The following is an 18,844-nucleotide window of genomic DNA, read 5'->3' as shown; positions in this document are numbered from 1 at the left end:
GTACCTGTGCTGTGTATACGTGTCATGGTGTAGTAGTGTGTGAGGAGGAGACTGGCACTGCTGCTGCCTGTACTGTACCTGTGCTGTGTATACGTGTCATGGTGTAGTAGTGTGTGAGGAGGAGACTGGCACTGCTGCTGTCTGTACTGTACCTGTGCTGTGTATACGTGTCATGGTGTAGTAGTGTGTGAGGAGGAGACTGGCACTGCTGCTGTCTGTACTGTACCTGTGCTGTGTATACGTGTCATGGTGTAGTAGTGTGTGAGGAGGAGACTGGCACTGCTGCTGTCTGTACTGTACCTGTGCTGTGTATACGTGTCATGGTGCAGTAGTGTGTGAGGAGGAGACTGGCACTGCTGCTGTGTGTACTGTACCTGTGCTGTGTATACGTGTCATGGTGCAGTAGTGTGTGAGGAGGAGACTGGCACTGCTGCTGTCTGTACTGTACCTGTGCTGTGTATACGTGTCATGGTGTAGTAGTGTGTGAGGAGGAAACTGGCACTGCTGCTGTCTGTACTGTACCTGTGCTGTGTACACATGTCATGGTGTAGTAGTGTGTGAGGAGGAGACTGGCACGGCTGCTGTCTGTACTGTACCTGTGCTGTGTATACATGTCATGGTGTAGTAGTGTGTGAGGAGGAGACTGGCACGGCTGCTGTCTGTACTGTACCTGTGCCGTGTATACATGTCATGGTGTAGTAGTGTGTGAGGAGGAGACTGGCACTGCTGCTGTCTGTACTGTACCTGTGCTGTGTATACATGTCATGGTGTAGTAGTGTGTGAGGAGGAGACTGGCACGGCTGCTGTCTGTACTGTACCTGTGCCGTGTATACATGTCATGGTGTAGTAGTGTGTGAGGAGGAGACTGGCACTGCTGCTGTCTGTACTGTACCTGTGCCGTGTATACATGTCATGGTGTAGTAGTGTGTGAGGGGGAGACTGGCACTGCTACTGTCTGTACTGTACCTGTGCCGTGTATACATGTCATGGTGTAGTAGTGTGTGAGGAGGAGACTGGCACTGCTGCTGTGTGTACTGTACCTGTGCCGTGTATACATGTCATGGTGTAGTGTGTGAGGAGGAGACTGGCACTGCTGCTGTGTGTACTGTACCTGTGCCGTGTATACATGTCATGGTGTAGTGTGTGAGGAGGAGACTGGCACTGCTGCTGTCTGTACTGTACCTGTGCCGTGTATACATGTCATGGTGTAGTAGTGTGTGAGGAGGAGACTGGCACTGCTGCTGTCTGTACTGTACCTGTGCCGTGTATACATGTCATGGTGTAGTAGTGTGTGAGGAGACTGGCACTGCTGCTGCCTGTACTGTACCTGTGCCGTGTATACATGGCATGGTGTAGTAGTGTGTGAGGAGGAGACTGGCACTGCTGCTGTCTGTACTGTACCTGTGCTGTGTATACATGTCATGGTGTAGTAGTGTGTGAGGAGGAGACTGGCACGGCTGCTGTCTGTACTGTACCTGTGCTGTGTATACATGTCATGGTGTAGTAGTGTGTGAGGAGGAGACTGGCACGGCTGCTGTCTGTACTGTACCTGTGCCGTGTATACATGTCATGGTGTAGTAGTGTGTGAGGATGAGACTGGCACTGCTGCTGTCTGTACTGTACCTGTGCGGTGTATACATGTCATGGTGTAGTAGTGTGTGAGGAGGAGACTGGCACTGCTGCTGTCTGTACTGTACCTGTGCGGTGTATACATGTCATGGTGTAGTAGTGTGTGAGGAGGAGACTGGCACTGCTGCTGTCTGTACTGTACCTGTGCGGTGTATACATGTCATGGTGTAGTAGTGTGTGAGGAGGAGACTGGCACTGCTGCTGTCTGTACTGTACCTGTGCCGTGTATACATGTCATGGTGTAGTAGTGTGTGAGGAGGAGACTGGCACTGCTGCTGTCTGTACCGTACCTGTGCTGTGTATACATGTTATGGTGTAGTAGTGTGTGAGGAGACTGGCACTGCTGCTGTCTGTACCGTACCTGTGCTGTGTATACATGTCATGGTGTAGTAGTGTGTGAGGAGGAGACTGGCACTGCTGCTGTCTGTACTGTACCTGTGCTGTGTATACGTGTCATGGTGCAGTAGTGTGTGAGGAGGAGACTGGCACTGCTGCTGTGTGTACTGTACCTGTGCTGTGTATACGTGTCATGGTGCAGTAGTGTGTGAGGAGGAGACTGGCACTGCTGCTGTCTGTACTGTACCTGTGCTGTGTATACGTGTCATGGTGTAGTAGTGTGTGAGGAGGAAACTGGCACTGCTGCTGTCTGTACTGTACCTGTGCTGTGTACACATGTCATGGTGTAGTAGTGTGTGAGGAGGAGACTGGCACGGCTGCTGTCTGTACTGTACCTGTGCTGTGTATACATGTCATGGTGTAGTAGTGTGTGAGGAGGAGACTGGCACGGCTGCTGTCTGTACTGTACCTGTGCCGTGTATACATGTCATGGTGTAGTAGTGTGTGAGGAGGAGACTGGCACTGCTGCTGTCTGTACTGTACCTGTGCTGTGTATACATGTCATGGTGTAGTAGTGTGTGAGGAGGAGACTGGCACGGCTGCTGTCTGTACTGTACCTGTGCCGTGTATACATGTCATGGTGTAGTAGTGTGTGAGGAGGAGACTGGCACTGCTGCTGTCTGTACTGTACCTGTGCCGTGTATACATGTCATGGTGTAGTAGTGTGTGAGGGGGAGACTGGCACTGCTACTGTCTGTACTGTACCTGTGCCGTGTATACATGTCATGGTGTAGTAGTGTGTGAGGAGGAGACTGGCACTGCTGCTGTGTGTACTGTACCTGTGCCGTGTATACATGTCATGGTGTAGTGTGTGAGGAGGAGACTGGCACTGCTGCTGTGTGTACTGTACCTGTGCCGTGTATACATGTCATGGTGTAGTGTGTGAGGAGGAGACTGGCACTGCTGCTGTCTGTACTGTACCTGTGCCGTGTATACATGTCATGGTGTAGTAGTGTGTGAGGAGGAGACTGGCACTGCTGCTGTCTGTACTGTACCTGTGCCGTGTATACATGTCATGGTGTAGTAGTGTGTGAGGAGGAGACTGGCACTGCTGCTGTCTGTACTGTACCTGTGCCGTGTATACATGTCATGGTGTAGTAGTGTGTGAGGAGACTGGCACTGCTGCTGCCTGTACTGTACCTGTGCCGTGTATACATGGCATGGTGTAGTAGTGTGTGAGGAGGAGACTGGCACTGCTGCTGTCTGTACTGTACCTGTGCTGTGTATACATGTCATGGTGTAGTAGTGTGTGAGGAGGAGACTGGCACGGCTGCTGTCTGTACTGTACCTGTGCTGTGTATACATGTCATGGTGTAGTAGTGTGTGAGGAGGAGACTGGCACGGCTGCTGTCTGTACTGTACCTGTGCCGTGTATACATGTCATGGTGTAGTAGTGTGTGAGGATGAGACTGGCACTGCTGCTGTCTGTACTGTACCTGTGCGGTGTATACATGTCATGGTGTAGTAGTGTGTGAGGAGGAGACTGGCACTGCTGCTGTCTGTACTGTACCTGTGCGGTGTATACATGTCATGGTGTAGTAGTGTGTGAGGAGGAGACTGGCACTGCTGCTGTCTGTACTGTACCTGTGCGGTGTATACATGTCATGGTGTAGTAGTGTGTGAGGAGGAGACTGGCACTGCTGCTGTCTGTACTGTACCTGTGCCGTGTATACATGTCATGGTGTAGTAGTGTGTGAGGAGGAGACTGGCACTGCTGCTGTCTGTACCGTACCTGTGCTGTGTATACATGTTATGGTGTAGTAGTGTGTGAGGAGACTGGCACTGCTGCTGTCTGTACCGTACCTGTGCTGTGTATACATGTCATGGTGTAGTAGTGTGTGAGGAGACTGGCACTGCTGCTGTCTGTACCGTACCTGTGCTGTGTATACATGTCATGGTGTAGTAGTGTGTGAGGAGGAGACTGGCACTGCTGCTGTCTGTACTGTACATGTGCTGTGTATACATGTTGTGCTGTGTATACATGTCATGGTGTAGTAGTGTGTGAGGAGGAGACTGGCACTGCTGCTGTCTGTACTGTACATGTGCTGTGTATACATGTCATGGTGTAGTAGTGTGTGAGGAGGAAACTGGCACTGCTGCTGTCTGTACTGTACATGTGCTGTGTATACATGTCATGGTGTAGTAGTGTGTGAGGAGGAGACTGGCACTGCTGCTGTGTGTACTGTACCTGTGCTGTGTATACATGTCATGGTGTAGTAGTGTGTGAGGAGGAGACTGGCACTGCTGCTGTCTGTACTGTACCTGTGCTGTGTATACGTGTCATGGTGTAGTAGTGTGTGAGGAGGAGACTGGCACTGCTGCTGTCTGTACTGTACCTGTGCTGTGTATACGTGTCATGGTGCAGTAGTGTGTGAGGAGGAGACTGGCACTGCTGCTGTGTGTACTGTACCTGTGCTGTGTATACGTGTCATGGTGCAGTAGTGTGTGAGGAGGAGACTGGCACTGCTGCTGTCTGTACTGTACCTGTGCTGTGTATACGTGTCATGGTGCAGTAGTGTGTGAGGAGGAAACTGGCACTGCTGCTGTCTGTACTGTACCTGTGCTGTGTATACATGTCATGGTGTAGTAGTGTGTGAGGAGGAGACTGGCACTGCTGCTGTCTGTACTGTACCTGTGCTGTGTATACATGTCATGGTGTAGTAGTGTGTGAGGAGGAGACTGGCACTGCTGCTGTCTGTACTGTACCTGTGCTGTATATACATGTCATGGTGTAGTAGCGTGTGAAGAAACTGACACTGCTGCTGTCTGCGGTCACAATGGTTGATCGTTTGGTCAGGCTGCAGTAGCTAAAGCGTACCGCAGCCTCCGTGGGCCTGCAAGGCCACAGACCCAACCCCCACACCGCCCCACAAACGCCTCTGCCTGTCAATCAGCTGCGTGCCATCTGTGCATGTGCAGATTCCCGATAATTAGGAATCTGCCTTGGGCTTTTTAACTGTATCCCCTGCTGAATCAGGCCCAAAGATTCCCCATTGCCGTAGATCTTTATTTTCAGGGGCTGTCCACAAAAATAATTTGCCTATATGTACCCTATACTGTAATTTCTTTACTGGATGTCCTGTGTTGAGCCTAGCACTCTTCCTCAGCACTCTACCCATTATCAAACAGTCCGTATCAAAATAAGAGGTCAGGCAGCATTAGCTAGACCAACAACAAGTGAAGTGATGGAGCAGCTCTATACACCAGGTGCCAGTCAAGGAGGTGCCATGTTGTTGGGCAATAGCTGATTTTTCCAAGCGCTGGTCAGTGATGACAAGTTACTAACATAACATCTAGAGATGCCCATACAGAAAACTGTCAGGATGGTAGATTAAGTCCACCCCATTGTGACATGGTGTTGTTTAGCTGCTCTCCTCCTACATATGTTAGCAGATGAGAGCTGGGGGGAAGGTTATGCAATTTCATGCCTGTATAGTTGATATTGTTTTTGTCTTTCGCAGGTAATTCTCTGGACTGCTATGTTTGTAAAGACAGAACCTGTAAAACTCTCAGCACAGTAACATGCTTTCCAGAGAATGAGTGTCTGTCTGCCAGCACAATGATTGGTGAGTTTGTCCGACCAAAGTCAGGTATAGTATCCGTATCACATAGGAAGACTGACTATTAGCAGGGGATGTAGTTATGTGACTGGCGGCCGCGATGCCGCTGGTCTCAATACCAACAAGGAAATCCCGACAAGGGACTTAAGATAGGCATCGAAATACTGACGCCTATCTTAATCCCGACGCAGGAACGCCGAAGAATGCCAGCCCGAATGAGGTAAGTCCGGGGGGCCTTTAGCATTAGCCTCAGGGGGGAGTGTTAGGTATAGGGAGCGTAGCGGGGTTAGGGTTTTTTTGGGGGGGAGATTAGGGTTATGGTTAGGCACCCCCTTGGGTGGGTTAGGTTTAGGGTGGTTAAGGTTAGGCACTAGGGGCGGAGGTTATGGTTAGGCACCACTAAGGGAAGGTTAGAGGGGGATAGGGTTAGGGATAGGGTATTTACTTGCCCTGTCAGGAGGATCTTCTCCCTTCGGGCTGCCTGCATTGGGATATGAATGGCCGCCGGGACTTCACACCCATTTCGTCAGCGGGATGGTAAAGGAACATAAAGGGCTGATTTAGAGGTGGCCATAAGTCACTTTGCTCCCCAAAGAAATGCAATTGTAATAAAATTTGTCACACAGGACATTCGCAGCATGCACCGGCATTTTCACTTAAAGTTATATTTTCGCCCACTTGTGCTGGAAGGAGTAGGTCAGCTGCATTCACATGTAATCTCAGTACAATAAAGGCACGGGGGTACAAGAAAGCAAACCCCAGTGGCGTAACTATAAATTTTGCTCCCCCCAGCCAAAAATTTTTCTGATGCCCCCCTCCCTTCATGGCATTTTGCTAAAATCATTACATTATACGCATTTTGGCTCCCAGTGCAAAAGTAAAAAATGTGCCCCTACCCCCCCTAGACAGTTTACAGTATTTTTCCTCCTTGTAGTAATGCCCATTACACATTATGCCGCACACCGTAATGCCTCTTACACATTATTTCACACACCATAATGCCCCTTACACATTATTCCACACACCATAATGCCCCTTACACATTATTCCACACACCATAATGCCCATTAAACATTATGCCACACACTGTAATACCTATTACCAAAGTACCACTTACATATTTGCCCCCTGACACCATATTATGCCCCACAGTAAGGCTTGTAATTACTTTTAAATTATCTGCTCGTTGTCAGGGGTCTTATACAGTGCCCCCAGTAGTGCCCCTTATACAGTGCCCCCAGTAGTGCCCCTTATACAGTGCCCCTTATACAGTGCCCCCAGTAGTGCCCCTTATACAGTGCCCCCAGCAGTGGTCTCCTTATGCAGTGCCCCTTACATAATGCCCCCAGTAGTAGCCCCCCCCCCCAGCAGAGCCTCCAATAGTGTGTGTGTGTGTGTTTAACACCCTCCCCCCATTCCCGGCCAGACTCACACACACGCACACAATGAAAACTCTGCTTACCTTGATCCCCGCTCCAGCATGCTCCTCCGTGCAGCTTCCTCCCGGGCCGGCCCGCTCTGCATGATGGGAGAGACATCATGACATCTCTCCCATCGCTCACTGCAGGAGCCGGAAGTCTGGCTCCCACAGTGGGTGCAGCAGCCGATGAGAGTCAGACTCTCATCGGCTGTTAAAACAAACACACAGCTGGCGGGCCGGCGGCTGTGTGTTTGTTGCTAGTAGTGTAGTGCGGACGGCACTTATGTGCCATCCACACTACCGCCCTGCCTGGGTGACTAACAGATGCTAGAGGTCCAGTAGGACCACTAGCATATGTCTCCTCCTAGGCGGTGGCCATTTTGGGAGGGCTGTTTTCTGCAGATTTCATGCGGACGGCCAGCCCGCATGGAATCTGCAGCCACTTCGCCCCACAAGCCTCCGCGCCCCCAAGCCACCGCGGGGGCTGCAGGTCGGTAGTTACGCCACTGGCATACCCTCCTTTTGTGCATATCTTTTCGTGTCCATATACTTGTAGCAAGCTTCCAGGCCGTTAATGAGATCGGCCGTATTTTTGCACCTGGCGTATCTAATCTATACGTCTAAACGTTGGATTTAAAGTTACCTCTATTTTAGGATTCATGCAATTCAAAATACAGCCAGAAATGTAAGTGTATGGGCACAATTTTATTTTTAACTTTAAATTAGGGCTTAAGCTATCAACTTTAATGCATTACTGATCCAATCTGCCATCAAGGATGCAGCATCGGATCATCTGTGTTTCCATCGGCCAGCTCAGTGACCATGGGGGGGGTCATGCAGGCCGGTCTCCGCAGATGAGTAAGAGGCCAGGAAATCCCCACCAGCCAATGGATATCCTGGTCTTTCCACCCACTGACAGTCTGCTGCCGGACGGCGTGCATGATCACAGACCCGTTCTGCACATTCTTATTATTATTATCCTTTATTATTATGGCGCAACAAATGTTCTGCAGCGCCTTACAAAGAAAATAAATAAGTGAACAAGAAACCAGTGACGTACAGTACAATGCAGGACAAGGATACGGTGTATATACTGTACATTGCTGCAGTAGCGATCTTAACACTCAAATAAGCAACAGGACGTAAGCAACCAAGTGTTAGGCGCTCAAGTGGGGAGTGAGGACTGGAGTAGATGAAGGTATAAGCAAGGGGAAGCACAAGAGGGTAGAGGGCCCTGCTCGTGAGAGCTAACGCACAGAACGGTCTTGCGCATGTGCACATTCCCAAACATCAGGAATCTGCGATCAGCAGTGAACTAGTGTGCGCTGCTAAATCACCACGAGTGTTCTGACACCAGTTTCTACCATTCCCTGATGGTACATGGGCCGATAGTACAGCGTGAGGAGTAGACAGTCTGTCATGTATGAGAAAGCACATAACTCTTGTTAAGGACTGTTCTTAAACCCATATTCAGACCTAACATACAGTGAATGTTTTCTGGACCTCCTGCATACCTCCCAACTTTTTCCCCTGGAGAGTTGGGACTTGCGCGCGCCTCCGGCGCGCGCGCCCAAAAAGGGCGTGTGGCCTGATCGTGAAGGGGGCATGTCCTAGTGACAGACCCCTGTTTACATCACTAAGGGGCGTGCCCAGCACCCCCGGCTTCCCCCCGGTGCTGTGAATAGATGCTGTGAGCATGCGCACAGCATCTATTCTCGCTGTACATACCCACTGCTCTGCATAGCAGAGCAGCAGTGTATGCTTCCCCCAACCACGGAACACTGTGGCCCATGGGCAAGACAGTCACAGAAAAACGGGACTATCCCGCTGAATGCGGGACAGTTGGGAGATATGCTCCTGACACGGAAATAGGTGAAGTAGTGCGATAACAATCTAATATAGCTACCGGGATACAGTCCATATCCCGACAAAGGGGATGCCGCCACTTTAGAATCCTGACACCTGTCAGAATCCCGGGGCCGGCATCCCGATTGCCAGCATCCCGAAGGTAAGTTGCAGGTTTAGGGGGAGGGTTAGGCACTTGGGAGAGGGTTAGGGGTTAGGCACTAAGGTGGAAGGGGTTAGGTTTAGGGTGCGGGGAAGGGAAGGTTAGGGAGGTTTAGGTTTAGGCACTAGGGGGAGTGAGGTTAGGTTTAGGCACCAGGGAGGAAGGGTTAAGGTTAATGGAAGGGAGAGGGGGAGGGTTAGGATACTGACTGACAGTCAGAGCTATTTTTCAGCAGGAACTCAGTTCCTGAACCTCTCATTAACTGTGACATAATGTCCTGAGCCAAAACTTATTTTCCATAAGATAAGTTTGATTTTAAAGTCCTTTCTGAATGTCTTCTTTTCTAAATACTATATATATATAATATATGTATATATAATATATATATATAATGTAATATGATCGGGGTAGGAGTCCCTCTCCTGGGGTAGGTGGACACCAGGGGCTGGCTGGCAACTTTTAGCCTGGGGGGCAAATGCATGCAGGCGGCCCTGGCAGAGGAGTAGCATGTGTGTCCGAAGAATATGCGTGCTATGGCGCCCCCCCCCCCTCCAGTGTTCCAGGGAGGAGGCGGGTCCATATGGGATTAATGTAAGGTAAAAATAAAGATTAGGGCAGCCCCCTGTCGTAGTGCCCATATGCAGTGCCCCCGTGTGCCACAGGAGAGAACACCCTTATGCAGGCCTCCAGTAGTGCCCCCCGTAGTAGTCCCCCCCCTTTGTAGTGCCCCCAGTAGTAGTAGTAGTCCCCCCATTTGCAGTGCCCCCAGTAGTAGTAGTCCCCCCCTTGTAGTGCCCCCAGTAGTAGTAGTCCCCCCCTTGTAGTGCCCCCAGTAGTAGTAGTAGTCCCCCCATTTGCAGTGCCCCCAGTAGTAGTAGTCCCCCCCTTTGTAGTGCCCCCATTAGTAGTAGTCCCCCCCTTGTAGTGCCCCCAGTAGTAGTAGTCCCCCCCTTGTAGTGCCCCCAGTAGTAGTAGTCCCCCCCCCTTTGTAGTGCCCCCAGTAGTAGTAGTAGTCCCCACATTTGCAGTGCCCCCAGTAGTAGTAGTCCCCCCCTTTGTAGTGCCAGTAGTAGTCCCCCCCTTGTAGTGCCCTCAGTAGTAGTACTCCCCCCCTGTAGTGCCCAGAGTAGTAGTCCCCCCCTTGTAGTGTCCCCAGTAGTAGTAGTCCCCCCCTTGTAGTGTCCCCAGTAGTAGTAGTCCCCCCCTTGTAGTGTCCCCAGTAGTAGTAGTCCCCCCCCTTGTAGTGTCCCCAGTAGTAGTAGGCCCCAGTAGTAGTAGTCCCCCACCCCCCTTGTAGTGTCCCCAGTAGTAGTAGTAGTAGTAGTCCCCTTATAGTGCCCCCAGTAGTAGTAGTCCCCAGTAGTAGTAGTCCCCCCCTTGTAGTGCCCCCAGTAGTTGTAGTCCCCCACCCCCCCTTGTAATGCCCCCAGTAGTAGTAGTCCCCCCTTTGTAGTGCCCCCAGTAGTGCCAGACACCCCCCCAGTAGACACACGTAATATTTAAAAAAAAAAAAAAAAACACTTACCTGAATCCCCGCTCCCGCCACCGCCATCTGCTCCTCCGTCTGTCCTCCAGGGCCGGGCCGCTCTGCATTGTGGGAGAGACATCATATGACATCATGACGTCTCTCCCATTACCCATTGCGGGAGCTGGAAGATGGAGCGGCTCCCGCAGTGGGCACAGCAGCAGCAGCTAATGAGAGTCTGACAGACTCTCATTGGCTGCTGCTTACAACAAACACACAGCTGTCGGAGCCGGCGGCTGTGTGTTTGTCAGTGTAGCACTGACCGAACTCCGTCCGGTCAGCGCTACACACGCGGTGCAGTCTGTGTCACAGTGACACAGACTGCACCGGCCTCGGCCCGCATGACGCTGCGGCCCGGGGGGCACATGGCACCCTGCCCCCCGGCCCAGCCCGCCACGGGTGGACACCTCCTTACACACAGCAGCCAGGAATCAGCACTAGTCGTGGGTTTTCATGCAAGCTGGTCGGCACCAGTTTTTATTGTGACACCAATATTCAAACAATCAAAATAAAAATAAACCCTAGCCTGTCTGGGCACTCACTAGACAGGTAACTCTCTCTCTACATGTGGCAGGGCCTACTGCTTTACCACAAACATAGTACATACCAGTGTCACAGTGTCTCAGAACAAAACCTCAGTGTCTGTTCTCCCCAGGATGTATGAGACACTGCATCAAAACTCTAAAGCTGGCCACACACTAGATCAACTTACAGCCAACTATCCAAATAGTTAATTGGTTGGAATGAAAATCTGATAAGGGATGGAAGCAAATGACAATCAGCAATTTGCTCCCAAATGCCGGAAAATGGACTAAAAAATGTTTTTTGAACAAATTGTTTTGATCAAACATTTAACAAACTTTTCTGACGACCATTTTCATCTGTTTTCTGGCATTTAGGAGCAAATTGCTGATCATCATTTACTCCCATACGTTACCAGATTTTCATTCCAACCAATCAACTAGTTGGCTGGTTGGATGAAAGTTGGTCTAGTGTGTGGCCAGCTTTACACAGCTATATTGAGCCACTTCCAGGTGTATTCCTTAATTAGCCTGCTCTCAGGCTGAAAAGCCTAACACCTGAAATGGACCTGTGGATGGAGCCCTCCCTTCTCTCTCACATCCACACCCCCAGGACCCATTCTCCGGCATCTACCAAAAGCCGACACTCAGATCTGTTTGTAAAACAGACTTTTCCTGGGGATTAAAATACATATTACAGGAATCTGGGACACATGTACATGCCATCCCTAACTTCTCTAGTGCTCCTATCACATATCCACCTTTGTTTCGACCTGTGGGCGGAACAACTGCAGCCACCACACAATGGACACCTGACAAAGCATCTGCATTGGCCAGCTGGCTTCCTGGCCTGTATTATACTGTGACTTGAAATTTTGTAATGCAAAGAACCACCTTGTTATTAAGCTGTGGCTTTATCAAACCTCTGCCAATGGTGTAACCAAGATACTTTACTTCTTCCATCCCGAGGCAACATTTCTTTGTGTTGGCTGTCAATCCTGCTGTATAAATGGAGTCAAATACTGCTTGTGCTCTGGGCAAATGAGACTGCCAATCAGCACTATGAATGACTATATCACCTAGACAAGCAGCAGCATACCATCTATGGGGTCTTAGAATTCTGTCCATCATCCTTTGGAAGGTAGCTGGTGCCCCATGTAACCCAAAGGGCAACATCTTATATTGGAACAACCCTTCTGGTGTCAGAATAGCTGTCTTTTCTTTGGCATTCTCAGTTAACGGCACTTGCCAATACTCTTTGGATAAGTCTAGCATGGTTAAATACCTGGCTGTTCCTAGTCTTTAAATTAGCTCATCCACCCTTGGCATTGGGTAAGCATCGAACTTTGACACACTGTTCAATTTTCAAAAATCGTTGCCGAAACTTACACTCCCGTCAGGCTTTGGAATAAGCACAATGGGACTTGACCCCTCACTATGCAATTTTTCAATTACACCCAGTTCCAACATTTTTTAATTTCTTTAGACACTGATTCTCTTTGGGCTTCTGGTAACCTACAGGGCTTTAGGTTAATCTTAACCCCTGGGTCAGTGATTATGTCATGTTTAATGACTGTAGTTTTGCTCGGTACATCTGAGAACAAAACCCTATTTCTGATAAGAAACTCCTTAACTTCCTGCTGTTGAACAGTCGACAGGGTTTTAGCTATGGTCACTTCAGGAACCAAAGGCCCAAAGTTTACTGGAGTGGCCAGGACAGCTGACAGAGCTGCTCTGTCCTTAAGAATACTTCCCATCTCAGTATTCTCTGGTTCACCAATCACGCTAGAAAAAGGGAACTTCTCAGACTCGGAAGAAACTTCCCCTGCTACTGCATCAGCAACCTTCTCAAATGGGTCGGGATTATTTACTTCGGTAACAAATCGGCTTTCCCACAACTTCCAGAAGTGAGCAAAGTCTCTCCCCAACATTATATCATACTTCAAGCCAGGCACCAAACCCACAGAGACTATAGCGGAACCACACTATGTTTCGATGTTCACTTCTGCAGCAATATAATACTGGGTATCCCCATGTATGCAGGTCACACCAGCAGCTTTCCCCTTGCACTTTAAGGGGTTCACCAGTTCAGCTCTCATAAGTGTAACCAGGCTGCCAGAATCTAACAGAGCTGCTACTTGTTTGCCTTCTACAGTAACCTTACACATTTGGTTATCTGTCTCAGCCTGTCGGTCAGCAGTACAGGTAGGCTGTGCAAACAAAGACATTCTGCGACGGACATAAGCAGTATCACATTGCATAGGTTCAGAGGTGAGTGGACAATTAGCAGCAATATGGCCCAAATCACTACATCGAAAACATTGTATCAGACTATTATCAAGTTTCTTATGAAGTAAGAACCTTTCTGGCCTGGCTGGTCTGTCTCCAGGTTCCAAACCCACAGTCTTAAGTTCATTCCACCGCCCAGCACCCTTCTCCCCTGGAACCGTCTTACCAGTAGTCACGGAAGATTGCTGTTGCGGAATCGGGCTCGGTGGGACAGTCAACTGTTCCTCAGCTGACACATACCTCTCCACCAGTTCAACTAACTGGTCTGCGGACTTAGGGTCTGCATGGCTCACCCACTTGCGCAGAGATGCAGGTAGCGATCACAGAAACTGGTCCATCATGACTCTTTCCACGATCTGCGGTCCTGTTAGCATCTCGGGCTGTAGCCATTTTGTAGTTAGATGGACGAGGTCATGCATCTGTGAGCGTAGAGGCTTTTCCATTTGGAACTTTCAGCGGTGGACTCATTGGGCCCGAACAAATGAGATGATTCCCAAGCGAGTTAGGATCTTCTGCTTTAACTTTGCATAGTCCTTGGCATCAGCCAGGCATAAATCATAGTAGGCCTTTTGTGGTTCTCCAGACAGGAAGGGTGCCACAAGACTTGCCCACTGTTCCTTGGGCCAACTCTCCCTTTCTGCGGTTCTCTCAAAGGCCGTAAGATACGCTTCCACATCATCACTCTCGGTCATCTTTTGCAGAAAGTGACTGGCCCATATGGAGCGAATGTTGCTTGGAAGTCCAGTGGAAGCATCTCCAGGCTGGGCTACTAGGTGTTGTACCACCTCTTTTACGGCTTGGCGGGTTTCCTCTATGGCGACTTGCTGAGTCCTGTTTGTTTCCTGCTGAGCTTTGATAGCTTCTTGCAGAGTGTTGTTAGACTGGAGCAAGGCTTTAACAATGTTCTTCATGTTGTCTTTAGGTGCAGGTTTGTAGCAAAACCTGGCTTCTCTAAGCATCTGTCGATGCCACCTTCATGGACTTCACAGAATTTGAGTTGATATCCAGCACAACAAATTGGTGTCTGTCACTTTAAATTTTAATTGTAGAACTTTTCCTCTTGCTGTAATTTCCAGTGTGCATTGCCCGCATTCTTCACCATATGTAATATGATCGGGGTACAGGTCCCTCTACTGGGGTAGGTGGACACCTCCTTACACACAGCTGCCAGGAAACAGCACTAGTCGAGGGTTTTCATGCAAGCTGGTCGGCACCAGTTTTTATTGTGACACATATAATCAAACAAAACATAAAAATAAACCCTAGCCCATCTGGGCACTCACTAGACAGGTAATGCCCTCTCTACATGTGGCAGGGCCCACTGCCTTACCACAAACATAGTACATACCAGTGTCACAGTGTCTCAGAACAAAACCTCAGTGTCTGTTCTCCCTAGGTTGTATGAGACACTGCATCAAAACTCTTACACAGCTATATTGAGCCACTTCCAGGTGTATTCCTTAATTAGCCTGCTCTCAGGCTGAAAAGCATAACACCTGAAATGGCCCTGTGGATGGAGCCCTCCCTTCTCTCTCACATCCACACCCCCAGGACCCATTATCCGGCTATATTGAGCCACTTCCAGGTGTATTCCTTAATTAGCCTGCTCTCAGGCTGAAAAGCATAACACCTGAAATGGCCCTGTGGATGGAGCCCTCCCTTCTCTCTCACATCCACACCCCCAGGACCCATTATCCGGCTTTTACCAAAAGCCAACACTCAGATCTGTTTGTAAAATAGACTTTTCCTGGGGGTTAAAATACATATTACAGGAATCTGGGACACATAAGCACACCATCCCTAACTTCTCTAGTGCTCCTATCACAATACATATAAATATATATATATATGTTTTTTTATAGATCCACCCCCAGTAGCTCCAACCCCAGTTCCCTGCCGACAGGTGTCGGTATTCTAAACCTGTCGGTATGCCGGCATTGGAATTCTGACTGCTGGCATCTCGTACCCAACCCATAGCCACCTGGGTGATGGTGAGGCCTAATAACAGGTTTCAAAACTACTGTTCTAGAGACTTGGGGGTATATTTACTAAAGTGCAGGTTTTTAGAAGTGGAGATGTAGCCCATAGCAACCAAACAGATTATAGCTATTATCTTCTAGAAGGTGCTAGATAAATGTTAAGTAGAATTTGATTGGTTGCTATTGGCAACATTTCCACTTCTAAAAACCCGCACTTTAGTAAATATACCCCTTACAGTGTAACAAATCAGAGGGTCACATAACAATGTCTTTTTTTTTTCTCTTGTGCAGGAAACACCAAATTTCCAATTAAAAGCTGCACCCTCCTTGGTTTCTGTGACAAGAGTTCTGCCTTTACTTCCATGCTCGATGCAACCTGCTGTAAGACAAATCTCTGCAACTCTGCCATCACCAAGGCGATGTCCCTCGTCACTGCTGGCCTCTTGGTTCTGCTGTCTCTGTGTGTTTCCAACTTGTAATAGGATCCTGGGCACCAATCTCCATTCCAATTACACAGCTTAGCCCCTTCTGGATGAACATACAACAGCATCCTCTATTGTAACCTGTAATCTTCCACGCTGCCATACTGTGGGCACAGTGGGGTTTGTTCTGAGTCGGGCGCATCTGTCATTGATTTTCTGTGCGGCTGCGTCTTTGTACTTTCTCTGATATGTAAATGTGACAATCCGCCTTGGTGTGTCGGAAGCCTGGGTGACTGAATGCGCTGAGCCTATCCCACCCATCGTGTTAGTGCGCGTTAGTGTAAATTATCCGTCCGATAAGGAGTCAGATTACCGAGCGCTTCGGACTGCTAATCTGATGCATGTGAAAAGCAAAAGACGCATGTGCAGTAGGGACAAAAATTACAGACCCGACTCAAAATCAGCCCCAAAAATGTGCAGTATTACTTGTATTGTTTTGACTGTTAAGAGCACTCAATAAACTTTATTGCAAATTATTACATTTTTGATCATTTTAGCAGACGTAACTGAGTGTACATCTGTGTAGTATACAACACATCTCTCTATGCGCGTTGTCAGTGGCGTAACTGCAAATTTTGCTACCCCCTGACAAAAAATTTCTGGCACCCCCTCCCCTACACATGATTGGGGGGGGGGGGCGAGGTCGAGAGGAGTGTGAGACGTCACACCTCGCTCACAATAACATTGGAACCTATCGCCTGCCAGATATGAACCATTTTTATGCCAAGAATGTCAGCCGGAAAGGGTTAGTACATGCAATGGTTAAAAAAGAGACTACTAAACATCTCTCATTTCTGCTGATGCGAGGATACGCCAGCACCTAATGCTATATGAGGGCTCACTTATACAGTGATAATGGTCACATATAGTAGAAATCGCACATGGCTTTGCAATGATGGGTAGTAGCTGAGCGGCAGCAACCTGGCATGGAGTGCTAGCCCCCAACACCGTGCCCATCCGTGCACTGCTGTTGGAGGGATGATCTGCACTCGCATTGCCTGCACCCTGGCATTGCTCGCCCTCACATCCCTCAGCCCTCCTCCATGTCCCCCATCCAATCCCCTGCGGGGCTGCAGCCCTTCGTTTCTGGATCAGGGAGAGATGGAGGCAGTGCTGACCTCTGGGAGCTGTGTGCCCCGATCCACCATGCCGAGCATGTAGAAAGATTTCTGTGCCAGCATCCCTTGTCCAGTGGTAAGCCTGGATTAGTGTCTTACTTATGCTGCTGCCCCAGCACCACCCCCCCCCCCCCCACTGAGCCACTGCGGGGTCTTTGGGGGACGTTGTTATGTCACTGCTTGTCGCGATATTAGTCTCACCCTTTTGATGATATAAGAGTTTAATATTAAAAAGTGGTCAGCCAAAATTCTGGAGATAATGGCTATCACTGGAGAGATCTCTGAACTTAGGGAGAGATTTATTAAGCTTTCTAAAGAGTGAATAAGTTGCCCAAGTACATTGTATACAGGGGCAGATTGGGATGCAGAACCAGCCCGGGAAATTTATGAAGCATCCCTAAATGGGGGTAGGGAGGCTGGAGTCTGATTACATTTTAATTAATCACAATGACACTGTCACTCAATGTTACTCTGGCCCTCTCGCCTACAATATCTTTTTAATTGCTAACATAGATAAGCTCACATCACTGTTACAGTATATTGCCTCTTGCTATAAGTTGTTAGCATAATGCAGATGTGAGAGCCTAAGAGGATAAATGTCCCTTCTCTTAACAATCCAATGAACCCTATAGCCCCACAACCCACATACTCACCCTCAACTCCCAACTACCCCAAAATAACAGCTCTCAAAATCAATACAGTATCAAACTTATTATTAGGGATGAGTGAGTATGGACCTCAGAGATCGGAACCCGCCTGAACTACGAGTCAGATCCGAGCCGGCTCGGGTTTTCCAGCCTGACTCGGATCTGAAAACGAGGCAAAACGTCATCATCCCGCTGTGGGATTCTCACGGGTTTTGGATTCTATAAAGGTCCCGTGATCACCGCCATTTTTCATTCCGGCTGTGGAGAGGGAGGGAGCTGGGATCTGTGCTGTTGCTAACGCTGATGCTGTGCATAGGGGCTGGCTACTGTTGTCCATATAGGGGCTGGCTGTTGTCCTGTCCATAAGGGTTAGCTGTTGTCTATAGAGGGGCTGGCTGTTGTCCTGTCCATAGGGACTGGCTGGCTGGCTGGCTGTTGTCCTGTCCATAGGGGCTGGCTGTTGTCCTGTCCATAGGGGCTGGCGGGTTGGCTGTAGTGCTGTGTTGTCCAGGGGGTGCTCTGTCCTTCAGGGGTGATCTTCACCCACCCCCAGTGTGAAAAAAATAAAAAATAAATTTTGTGTGTGCGTGTTAGCCACACTTGTCATCAGCGTAGGTGCGCAGGGGCGCTGTGCTGCTGTCTGTTATGGGGCTGCTTCCCAAAACAAAAACAACAATTTTTTTTGTGTGTGTGTTAGCCACACCTGTCATCGGCGTAGGTGTGCAGGGGTGCTGTGCTGCTGTCTGTCAAGGGGCTGCTGCCAAAAAAAATAAACAATATCTTTTGTGTGCATGTTAGCCACACCTGTCATCAGCGTAGGTGCGCAGGGGTGCTGTGCTGCTGTCTGTCAAGGGGCTGCTGCCCAAAAAAATAAACAATATTTTTTGTGTGTGTTTTAGCCACACCTGACATCAGCGTAGGTGAGCAGGGGTGCTGTGCTGCTGTCTGTCAAGGGGCTGCTGTCTAAAAAATATAAACAATTTTTTTTGTGTGTGGATGTGTGTGTAGTGAGTATGGAGGACAGCCACATGACCGGAGAGCAGTATCCACATACCAGTCTTATAGCTGCTGGCAGTAGTCTTGATGATGATGATGCAAGGCCATCAACGTCATCTATGAAGGCCGATGTACCAGGGCTTAAGTCAGACCAAAAAGTCAGGATAAAAAAAATCAAATTTTAACCTGTTAAAGCAAAAAATAATTAAAGCTAAGTCAGCTTTAGAGAAACAAAAAATTGGCAATATGCCATTCACTACACGAAGTGGCAAGG

The 18,844-nt window shown here is 49.0% G+C and overlaps 1 protein-coding gene across 1 annotated transcript in view; it reads left to right on the top strand.

Moving 5' to 3' along the window:
• LOC148513675 (uncharacterized) overlaps window positions 1-16,285 on the top strand; it is a 49,124-nt gene extending 32,839 nt beyond the window's left edge. The window contains exons 2-3 of the mRNA XM_088481553.1: window positions 5,487-5,591; window positions 15,619-16,285. Of these exons, the coding sequence (XP_088337679.1) occupies window positions 5,487-5,591; window positions 15,619-15,806 (293 nt within the window). The 3' untranslated portion in view covers window positions 15,807-16,285. The remainder of the gene's footprint in view (window positions 1-5,486; window positions 5,592-15,618) is intronic.
• The last annotated feature ends 2,559 nt before the right edge of the window (window positions 16,286-18,844 follow it).

Source organism: Taudactylus pleione, unplaced genomic scaffold (genome assembly GCF_031769625.1).
Source record: "Taudactylus pleione unplaced genomic scaffold, aTauple2 ptg000274l, whole genome shotgun sequence".
NCBI classification, from domain to species: Eukaryota; Metazoa; Chordata; class Amphibia; order Anura; family Myobatrachidae; genus Taudactylus; species Taudactylus pleione.
This window is presented reverse-complemented; position numbering and strand designations above follow the sequence as displayed.